This window comes from Scomber scombrus, chromosome 22, assembly GCF_963691925.1.
Source record: "Scomber scombrus chromosome 22, fScoSco1.1, whole genome shotgun sequence".
NCBI classification, from domain to species: domain Eukaryota; kingdom Metazoa; phylum Chordata; class Actinopteri; order Scombriformes; family Scombridae; genus Scomber; species Scomber scombrus.
The window spans coordinates 16,390,040-16,401,790 of NC_084991.1; the positions used below are offsets into that span (position 1 = coordinate 16,390,040).

An 11,751-nucleotide genomic window follows, 5' to 3' on the forward strand; every position below is an offset into this window, starting at 1 on the left:
GGTAGCAATTACAATTATGACTGAACTAGGAGATTAATCTCATAATGTCTTCTCCACACTGTGCTCTGACTCAGCTGCTACTGACAATAATATTTTAACTGCAGCAATTTCTATATTCAATAAATTTTTATTATCTATCAAACAAACTAAGAACAAGCGTGGTTGGAGACAAATAGACACTTGGGATGTTGATTAGGATTTTCAAATACCGGATACACTGAAGCACTATTCAGCAAAATGTAAAAGTACCAACTGATATACTGTAAAAGTTCAGATGTAATGCAAGTTAAGATTTTTGTTATCTTCCTCATCTCTGTCATTTTATTATACACTCTAATTGGAACTAGAGGCCAAATTTCACTGCTTTCAGTGTTGCCATCTGCTGCATTTCTTGAATCTCTTCAATCCTGAATGTGTGAACTCTCTGTGAATTTTGGAGGTATTGTGATTGCATATTAAGTCATTGTTATGATGCAAGTGGATGTGAATTCATCCTAATTAAGCAGTGCGAAATATGTACTGGTCTGGAGGACAATCACAGAAAAAAATATGTGTTGGGATCAGTCAGAGTATAAACAGTCACACAAACGTAGCGCAAGCACATGTTCATGCATATAATGCAGGCTAGCCACAGCTAATAGTCAAATATAAAACTGATTTACTAATGTTAATTAATAATTTATGCTTTATGAATATGTGGTTAATAACATTTGGGTTTCCAATTTAAATAAAAATCCCATTTGATAGTGTTTTGCTTCCTTTAGTATAACTCCAGCTAACCTTTGTCATTCCAAAGTCTCTAAAAATATGGTTTCAAATCTGATAGATAGATAGATAGATAGATAGATAGATAGATAGATAGATAGATAGATAGATAGATAGATAGATAGATAGATAGATAGATAGATAGATAGATAGATAGATAGATAGATAGATAGATAGATAGATAGATAGATAGATAGATAGATAGATAGATAGATAGATAGATAGATAGATAGATAGATAGATAGATAGATAGATAGATAGATAGATAGACACCACCATCTCTACCTCTGTCATTTCTCCTCCCTCAGTCCTTTGTCTTATGGTCCCCCATAATTCACTAGCTATAGTTCACTTTTTACAGTGCAGCTCACTGCGTAGCACAGCAAAATAATAGACTATTGACTTTTTTCCGCATATTTGCAAATAGGCTTGTACAAGGGTGAAATAAATATGAAACTGTTATGCTTCACTGATAATGTCTTCAGTGTACCTTCTCGGCTGCAGTCATCAATACTTTCCTCAACCTAAAAGAAGGAGCTGCATCCACAGTCAGTTCAGTTCCATTAAAGTGATGCCAGAGCAGTTTTGATGCTCTCTGCAAAGTATCGTGCAGTGAGAAAAGTCTGACTGTGGTTGTCTGTGCTGTGTGTTAGCCTGCCTGTCCCCATTAGACGCTGGGAGATTGACACAACCCCCCACCCCTTTTCCCTTTCCCCTACAGCCCAGATGAAGCTCTGTGAACACTCGCAGGGTGTGAGCAATAATGAATCACTATTAGCCTGGGTCACACTGGCTGACAACCAATTTACAGGGAAGGAGAGGCTGTAGACAGTGACATCCAGGTAAATGAGAGATTTATCCTGAAGTAACACAGGTATTTTCAAAGCAGCTATCATAGGCGGATAAGACAGATTATGTCTTATCTCTGGATGTTTGTCTGTTTACCTGAAGTCATTTTGAACTCTGCAAGAGTTCTGCAGTATAAATTCAGTTTTTCATGGTGCTCAACTTATCTGACTTTGTCATAAGTGGGTACATTCTGACATCTAGTGGTGTTCAATAATTACAACAGGAAAAGTTGTGGACTGGTTTCATTTCAGCGTATACTGTGTGTGACAAATATTTACTTGATGTGTGGCTCACAAAGAATTATGAGACAGCACCAGCTGGATAACAATAATATAATAATTTCATTAATAACACACAGTTTCACAAAATTATACAAAGCTATGAAACCTTAGTCATAAACGTATTACAATCAAGGTTAATGATAATGGAATTGCAATGATTTCTGATGTACATTATGAACACCATAAAATTACCAACATTTAGATAGTGTTTAGTGTTGATGATGTTCTGCACCAAACATCAATGTATTAAACTCTTTATTGGCACTGACGGAGGCCCACAAAACTCTGAATCATTCAAGGACGGACTAACTAAAACCTTCCCTTACGGGAAAAAAACAACAAACAGACCATCAGTGTTGCCAGTTTCATGTTAAAAAACGATTGAGGCCATAAACTGAAGGAACACTCATTAAAAGTATATTTTGGAAATCTGACTTTAAGCTCTTCTTGAAGGTGACAGAATGGCCAGACTGCTCCATCAGTCGGGGGTAAGACGGCAGGTTTTCACTCTAATCATTGAAGTCGCCATCTGCACATATGGGTCAAAATGAAAAAGCCTAAGACTCCACCTAAAAGTGATAACAAGAGATTGGATTTTATTTTTTACAGTATCAATGTCCTGTCAGTATATGTCACTGATACCTGCCTGTTCATTAGCAGCCCAGTGGGAGGTAAACATAACCCAATAAACCAATAAAGCAACTTGATCATAATGGGTCAAATCTGTGTTCCATAGTTTTAAAGACTATAGAGGTTGTCAACGTTTGTTCACATTCAAAGTTGGCAAGAGGATCCCTCAATGTGACACCTAACTGTGAGTGTTTTGTGCAGAGTGCAGGACTCTAATCAGACAACATGGGGGACAATAGGGCCAAACACTGCTCATTGTCACCCCTCAGCTCACTGGTGTCCAAAATGCCCCTGTGAGGAGACAATCACTCTAACTTAATCACGAAACAAGAAAGGCAATGTGAAGCTGGAGATGGGATCAACTGGATTCCAAATGGACAGAATGAAAAAAACATAAAGATAAAGATAATAAATAGAGTCTGCAGTTACTGCTCTGAAGTTGAACTATACATTAATCATAGAGAAAGAAGTTTTTTCCTCATTTGTCTCTGTCTATTTATTGTTCAGTTCTTTGGAGCATAAAAAATTGCAACAAAGGCTTGCCAGACAGTTCCTGCTAGTGATAAAAGAGGATGAACCCTCAAAGAAATATGAGTGTTATTAAGGATTTCACTACCAGAACAGAACTAAATCAAACATTCACAAGTGTTATAAAGTCAAGCATTATCATAAAGTCATTTAAATCATCTGAGACAACTTTGAAAAACAAAATGAGGCAAACTGCTGTAATTTGCTGTCAAATGATTGATTAAATTACTAAATTAGTTTGTTGAACACTCACTGCATAATGATCCTTTAACAACAAGAAAAAACTCTCATTAAAGTAACCACTCATCTACATAATACTCAACATTTGGCATTAGATGTATGTTTACTAAAATAGCCACTAGATGGAATCATATGCTGGGAGCTGTTGCAGTGCTCACTAAAAACCATCATTGAAGCTCTCCTGTTATTATGAACATATTTTAATTTTCTTTAGTTACGGTGCATTATTCGTATTTTTCAGTTTTAATGTCTATAATTTAATCTGTTAATTTAAAGTGAATGTGAGGATGTTGTAAAGGTGGGTCACACAATGTCACAACAAAATGTTTAGGGAATTGTTAACTTACTGAAAAATAAGCCTGGTATTCAACTAAATGTTAAATACCAAGCAGCCCCGACGCTCACTGACAGTAACCTTTTTTGTCGAAATGACTAACTGGTAAAAAGCCCCATTATGGATCTCTCTGGTAGCTGAGTAGTTAGGCTGTGTTCTAGAATCACAATGTTCCTGTTTTGACTTGTGTTGTGTTCCCGTCTGCCTCTCCCTCAGCAATGGACAAATAAAGGTAAAAAATGCCCAAAAACACAATCTTAAAAAGGAAGTACTGAAGTAGCTAGTTTTCATTTGATTGTTACTCTAGGGTAGACTGTTCTATTTTTTGGCAGACAGTTCTTGGTTTGATATATTTGTTCCCCCAAAGAACCTTTGTTTCACCTTAGTAAACTAATAACTGAGTCCCTTATGGACAGGGGCTCTCCATTTGGACAAATAAAAGCCTACATGTGTATAAAGTGTATAAATTGGGACTTGACACTACTTTTTGTGGGAGCAACTTTTGTACTATTTTGTCTACAGCTGTCCTCTCCACTTTCCTCATTGATTAGATAACAATAGAAAAATAATAATTTAACAGAAATTGCAATTACATGCAGTTTCAGTGATTCAAATATATGGCTCAATTTTTGTGCTTTTACAACTGTGGTAGCCTGTATGCCACCCAATCAATCTCATGTACATCCATGATTTTGACCTGAAGGTGGTGCTGCAGCAGGTAAGAGCCGACAAATGCCCCGGAAGGAAAACACTGAAATGTGCCGACAAGTTTAAACAACATGGTGCCTCCCTTCATATGTCATGCCGAGCAATAAGTAGATCTGTTTTAAACCAAGTAAAACGTTTCCTAAATTAAATGTATTTATATCACATTATGGGTCTGTTTTAACCGTAAAGACAAGTCAAGAAGAGTTATCTAATGTCTGCATCAGTGGTTGTCAGACTGGCAGCAGCCTCCAGAAGGAAGGTCAGGTATCTGTGCCGGAGACTGTCCACCGACCAGCCGGTTAATGGAGCTCCTCAGCCGGCTGCTCCTCTGGACAGCGAGCCGGCGGCGGTGCGGAGACCCAGAAAGGACCCAAGCGGCCGCACCGTGCTCCTCTTTCCCGGCCAGGGCAGCCAATTTGTGGGCATGGGTCGCGGACTTTTAAAGTACCCTAACGTTAAAGAAATGTTCACAGTAGCCCAGAGGGTCCTCGGGTACGACCTGCTGTCTCTGTGCCTGCAGGGACCCGAGGAGGAGCTGCAGAAGACGGTTCACTGTCAGCCGGCTTTGTTTGTCACCTCTCTGGCTGCTGTGGAGAGGCTGAACCAAGAAAACCCCAAGGTAAACAGTCATACAATATAATTGTTACATAACTCCTTTATTAACACATTAAAGGACTGTCTTTAAAAAAGAGTCAGGTATACATTCTCTAATATTTGTATTTTTCTTATATCTATATATGTAAGAAGAAGGGTATTGATGTTAAGTTGGTTTAAAAGTGTATCGATAATGCCAAGACTGTACTATATATATTTTTTGATCTAAAGCAACTACTGGCAATGACATTACTATATGCAATGCTCTGAAAATAAAAATAATAAAAAGGAGTCAGGTGCCCTTGAAAAAGTATGAACCTATGGTGCATTTTCTGTACAATGAATAAATCCAGGAAAGGCTAAATTAATCTTTGTCTTAATTCAATGTAATTTGGTTATTATTACTAGTAAGTAGCATTTTTATCTTATACTTGGTCAAGGTGGAGTTAATGTCAGGAATTTAACGTGATGCCGGGTAGTTTAATCTATAACAGTGCATCTTTTTTTAAACAATGATCATACTGTATGTGTTGGATGTTTAATTAATTCTGCAACGTGATTGTGAATCAAGGCACAGGAATTAATTAATTAATTAACTCACTTCAAAAGCTCTTATTTATCATTTTAGCTTGTGTTTTTCAGCAGCTAATACCTCAGAGTTATTCTTGTGGCAGCAGTTTGTGTGTGCTTGTCATGGTGCTTGTGGTTATTTGTTTTAATGTTTTAAACTTGTGTCCACAGGCCATTGAGACATGTGTTGCTGCTGCAGGTTTCAGCGTTGGAGAATTTGCCGCACTTGTCTTTTCTGGTGCCATGAACTTTGCAGAAGGTAAACGAGGCAAAACAAAACTGATGCTGAGTTACGCGGTGGCAGCAATATCAAATCAATATCCAGTATTTACCCCTGCTGTGTTCTCTAGCTTTGTATGCGGTGAAGGTGCGTGCAGAGGCCATGCAGAAAGCGTCAGAGCTGGTTCCCAGTGGAATGCTGTCAGTGATTGGTAGACCGCAGGCCCAGTACAAATATGCCTGTTTGCAGGCTAAGGAGTACTGCAAGAGCGTGGGGATTGAGGAGCCGGTCTGCTCTGTGGCCAACTATCTGTTCCCTGATGGCAGGGTCATTGCAGGACACCAACAGGTATGGGGTCTTTTCTGTCATGGAAGAAACCAACTGTCAGCCCTATACAGCTCTAAAAGTATCAATTGAGATGTAAAAGCACTCCATGTCCTTGTCCTTTTATCTAAATTACAGTGATATAACTGTGTACGTGTGTCATGAAAAAAGTCTTACAATTTTACAGTTAATCTTCAAGTCTAAGTCATGACAAAGGCTGTGTGCTATGTGGTTTCCCCAGGCGCTGGATTTCCTCCAGAAGAACTCGAGGAATCTCCAGTTCATGAGGACCAAACCTCTCCCGGTTAGCGGAGCCTTCCACACTGAACTGATGAAATCAGCCACTGAACCCCTCAGAGAGGTTCTCCATCAGGTGGAGGTAGGTTAGCTGTGCATACGTCGTGTTATTGGATTTTGGTTGTTCTCTAAAACTGTGATTCTCAAACTTTTTTAAGCCACAGCAGAACTTCATGGTGTTTTTCATTTACATGGCACTCAACCGAGTGCTCGATCCCACCTGCACAACATGCATTCAGTCACGCAAGAGTGACTCATTCTTTAATAAGAGAGCCGCTATTTCTTACTGCTGTGAACCTGGAAAGCATGTTGCGTAACTATGACAACCTGCAACTGTGAGCTACAGCATAAAAGCATATTTAACATGGACTTTAATGTTTCATTTCAATGTCTATTGCTTATTTGTTCTGTTTTAAAATTTAAGGAATGCAGACTTTGACATATTTACTTTAATATATTGACAATGCGACAATCCTTTACACACCCACTTTGGTGACCATTGCTGAAAAGTAATGTTCAATCTGAAATGAGTGCTAATTTACCTGTAAAACAGAGATGAGATTTATCTATCCCCTATACAATTTATGGCAAAAATGACACTCATAACTGCCAGAACAGCTTCAGCATGCTTTAAACAAAACTATCAATCAACCTATAAAATCATGGCCATTTAATGTTACTTCATTTTTAAACATCTCACCTAACCTCACCAATAACTATATAATAAAAAAAGACTACACACAATTCTTGGAAAATCTTTGCAGCTCGAATAATGAAGTACTTCATCCAACGCTGAGATTTCTCTTCTGTTCAGATTCGTCGTCCTGAGATCAGCGTGTACTCCAATGTGGACGGCAAACGCTACATGAATGATAGCCACATGCGCCGACAGCTGGTGAAGCAGCTGGTGTCACCGGTGAAGTGGGAGCAGACTCTACACGAGATCTTCGAGAGGGTGCAGGGGGAAAAGTTCCCTCACACCTATGAGGTCGGCCCTGGAAAGCAGCTCGGCGCCACGCTTCAGAAGTGCAACAGGAAGGCCTTCAACTCGTACGCGCATGTGGAAGTCACGGCTTATGAGGACTGATGATGCAGAGACGTGGACTCAGTTATGAAAAAAGCCAACTAGAGGAAGTTAAATGAGTCTCTGTGCTCATTTTATCTCAAACAACCCGACCTGCAAGACCTCTTAAATATGCGAGCTCCTGTGGTTGCTTCTTGATGGTCTTGTTTGTGTATTACTGTATAATTGAATAAATGATTTTTTTTTTACTAATGAGACCTGCAAAAAATGTTGTCATTATGAATTTTATTTGCATCACGTGAAAAAAGCATTTTCAAATTTGAAACAGAAAGTCCAGCTCCCTTCATTTTATATTAAACCAGTCTACATATCATTTGTAAAAAAATTATGGCCTCTTAAACCAGTAAGAAACTAATCTGAATACAAAAGACTGCAGACCAGCAAGAGTCCAGTCATGGGAAACAAGCACTTTGACATTAATACAACCGTGAACCAACATTTTAATGCTACAAAACACTGACCAACTCCTTCAGCAAGACTGTGAAGTTGACTTCCCAGTTGCCCACAAGTATACTTTTACCCCCCCCCCCCCCCCCAACAGTTGTGTGTTAAATTCAATACCGCTTATTAAATTAACATAAAAAGAGAAGTCAAAGTAAACCACAGAAACAAATCACTTAGCAATTATTTCTCACTTATTTGCAAACATCTTTTTTTTTGTTAAATATTCAATGGCCGAAAGACCTGCTTGTGGCCACTTAGGCTTTCCCTTCCATCCATAATGCACTGAAAATGGTCACTGCAGCCACCAGTGCCACAGTCACCAGTGCTCCTCTGGTCCAGCCAGTGCAAGTTGCCGCTTTAAAATTGGACACCTGTGAAAATAAACATCACGAGTCAGACTTGGACTGTTCTGCTGGTAATTTTGCACATTTCAAACTCCTGAAAGGAGATATAAGAATTATTGGAAGAACTTTTACAGGTTCTTTAATTTTACATTTATTTCCTGGGGTGATTTTCAGGTATTTACAGCAGCGTGGGTGGAGCAATTTGGTACAAATTATAAGGAAAATGGCGGGAAACAAGTTAAATTGGTTGAATTGTAGTTATAAAATTAAAGGACCTGTAAAATGAACCATTATTGAATTGTTGTTCTCAAGTGTGTGTGCCATGAGTTTTTTTAATGCATATAAGTCACATTTTGTGCAGAGGTTTTCATGACAAATATAATGCCAGTGTTACCCAGGTCTCAGATCTGAGGATCCCCTGCCCAGGTGCAGTGCTTGCTATCCAGGCCTTCACTGCAGCAGACAAGCCCTGGAAGCTCCATAACTGACTGTGGATATCTCTGTGAAAGAGCAATACCAAGTCACAATTTCCTAAATGCTGCACAGATGTCAAAGTGAATAACATGAAAAAGGTAATTGATCTCTCTTTACCGATAGATGTTCCTGGTCAGTGCCTGAGCAGGTCTCAGTATGTGCAGAGGGATCGGTAACCAGTTTAGCTGTCGACTGGCCCGCTCCTGGTCCAGCTGGTCTCCGATTACAGCCAACTGGCGACCAAAGACCCGTGCAGCCCTGCTATTGATCCTAAAGGAAGAAAAGGCAGGACTTTTGTTCAGTTACTAAGATTTGTGTAAACACAGTGTTGTCAGTCATTGTGCTGTGAGAGTTATGAAAAATTGAGGTATACAGTGTTTATTTTTGTGACATCATGATTCTGAAAACAAAAACCTTTTTTTATTGTCTGTTCCTGTTACATGGTGTATTGCCTGAGGCGCAGCCTGTCTGAGCTTTGTGTTGTTGTTATTATGAACTGTAACAGTGGAGCGGGGAGGGGCCTGTACCTGAGATTCATGTCAGACAGGGTACCAGTGTCCACCTCACTAGGTCCAGCCTGGAGGGAAACAACACGACTCGGCTGTCTTGTTTGTTCTACCATCTTGTTTTCTGAATAAGGAACAGATATGAAAATTAATCATTTCGGTAATTGTGATGGGAAAAACATCATAAGCCACGCAGGACAGTTAATGGCTCCACTGTTTAAAAGTGTTGATGTCCTTGCGTGACTCCCACCATTTATAAACAGGTTGTGTAAACACTAGGTCATGTGACCAGGATAGGTGGCGGCTGTTCCCGGAGTGAATATCCATGCTGATAAAACTGGCTCTTCTAGGTTTGAAGAGATGACATCATCAGTTGGATTAAGTCCAACAGTTGTAATCTTCTTACTATATGTCGCCACAAAAGTATGTTTCACCCCTACAGTTGATGTAATGTTCAATTTGTTCATAACCACTGACATTTTTTATCATCATAATTCTAAATAATGGGTTTTATCCTAACAATCAGTCCTGAACAGGTGTGTATCATCCTATGTGCACCTGCCCTCAAACCAGTTTCTGTTGGATCTACACTCATGTGACTGCATGCAAATTCCTCATTTCCATAACTCAAATTAAGCAAACTGCTTTTTGTCCTTACAATGATGAAATAAAACAGTGTTGACTTGAAACAATCTGTTTACTAGTTTTAAATATTTTCACTTTATAATCCTGAGTACAGCTAATAAAGAATTTAAAAGGATTTTCTTTGTTTTAATATAGTAATTCATCTTTATGTTTATGCTAATTTGAGAGCAAGATATAAATCGAATTATAGTCGTCAATGTGACGATATCATCAAAGCCTAGGTTGCAAAATAATACCCAGTCCACAGTTTGTTGAGTATTAATCATGTAAAAGCCTCCAACACTTTGCCATATTGTCATAACAAAGAGATGAAGTCATCCCTCTCACCCAAAGCAAACAAAGGTCGTTTTGAAGATCACTCATATAAGATTACACATTAAGCCTATAGACATGAATTAATTTTAAAAGAAGACGATCTACACATCCATATAAGCTTTATGCAGCATTTTTCTATTGTCTTAAACTCATGTTAGAAACAGTTAACAGGTAAAATGAAACAGGTAAAAATGAAAGTAAAATTTACCTTTTGTGTAGATTAAAGCGGACGCCGCCCTGTAATACACATAAAGACATTGTTATTGAAAGGTTTTGGAAAATAATTAAAGAAATATTTGTAAGTATTTTCCTGCACTCACAGCAGCGTCCTTTAATCTCGTTGCTCACAGGTAACTGCCTGAAATATCACTGGAGCAGCAGGAAAAGGTGTGGCCTTTTTTCTTGCTGCTGCTGAGGGTGACCACCAGGGACACAATCACAAAATGTGGGAAACCAATTTGAACAGAAGATATAGTTTTATTTATTTATGTTCTGCCACCCTGCTGTTTAAGTGATACATATTCCATAAAGTAAACAAAAAACAACATACAGAACTACATACAATATTTATCTATCCCTCTTTTTAATATTAATGGCATAAAGATATGTACTTACATTTTAATGATAGTTTGGTTTAGTTTGGAAGGTGAAATGTATTGTATTAAAGTTAAATTGCAAATAGTAATAAAGCTGTAATAATTTTATGAAGACAGTTTTATATTGTTGATCCAATAACACTGTACAACACATGCACACCTGTGATAGTGTCAAAACATTTTGGATTGATTACGTGCATGGCTGGCAACCAAAATACAGAATAATGTTTTTCAGTAGGTCACATGTTAGTTAATATTTGTATAGAAGCTAACATGCGTCCGGTAAAGTGTTTTCTTTCTATTACTCTTTTTTTAAAATAACACAACATAAACACTGTGTGTGGTGCTTCAAGTGGCTCAGTTCATTGCATTCTTTATTTTACCTTTTTTTTACTAAGATTTTACAAGACATTTAGAAAGCTGTAAGTCTCAATATGTGTATCAAACCTATCCAAAACCTAAAATGTGCTTTTTAATATTTCTAGAAATAAATATTAAATAAATATTATCAGCAGATACTTTCTCGGAGGTCATAGCAAACATACATATCCTGCTATGTATGTTTGTATGTACTGTATTAGCAAATGTAGTTGGTCTCCAAACAATTGCCTGTTTAAAAAACATAATATGGTGTCACACTATATGATATCTAATTTTAGGACTAAATCTTTTTGTTTAGGGCTGATTCAAAATATTACGCCTGTACTTTTACAAGAGCAGACTCACAGGTAGACATCTGGGTTGTCAATATGGGCTTAAATAAAGAAAAATTGCATTCATTTTCTTCTTTTTCTTCAGTTTTTTATGGTTTGGTTGAAAATTGTGAAAAACAGGAAGATTAATCACATGAATGTTCTGTATGTTAATGTAAAGCAGCATTTTCTTAACAATATAACCACATTTTGCACGTATTTTGCTATTATTTACTTATCTTTGACACGCAGGACCACAACCACCTATGTATTTTTAGTTGGTGCAGTTAAACTTCCATACTCGGAACAAC

The 11,751-nt window shown here is 38.0% G+C and overlaps 1 protein-coding gene and 1 long non-coding RNA gene across 2 annotated transcripts; one reads left to right on the forward strand and one right to left on the reverse strand.

The window, feature by feature from the left end:
* The first annotated feature begins 4,417 nt into the window (after positions 1-4,417).
* mcat (malonyl CoA:ACP acyltransferase (mitochondrial)) lies at positions 4,418-7,604 on the forward strand. The gene is made up of 5 exons (XM_062443411.1): positions 4,418-4,954; positions 5,671-5,758; positions 5,850-6,067; positions 6,285-6,422; positions 7,155-7,604. The coding sequence occupies exons 1-5, from the start codon at positions 4,547-4,549 to the stop codon at positions 7,425-7,427; spliced, it is 1,125 nt and encodes a 374-aa protein (XP_062299395.1). The 5' UTR covers positions 4,418-4,546; the 3' UTR covers positions 7,428-7,604.
* Positions 7,605-8,054: 450 nt separating this feature from the next.
* On the reverse strand, positions 8,055-9,225 carry LOC134004761 (uncharacterized). The gene is made up of 4 exons (XR_009927856.1): positions 9,214-9,225; positions 8,804-8,956; positions 8,607-8,712; positions 8,055-8,239 (listed from the first exon to the last, which is right to left on the reverse strand). It is a non-coding gene; the product is annotated as an uncharacterized LOC134004761 (long non-coding RNA).
* Between the last annotated feature and the right edge of the window lie 2,526 nt (positions 9,226-11,751).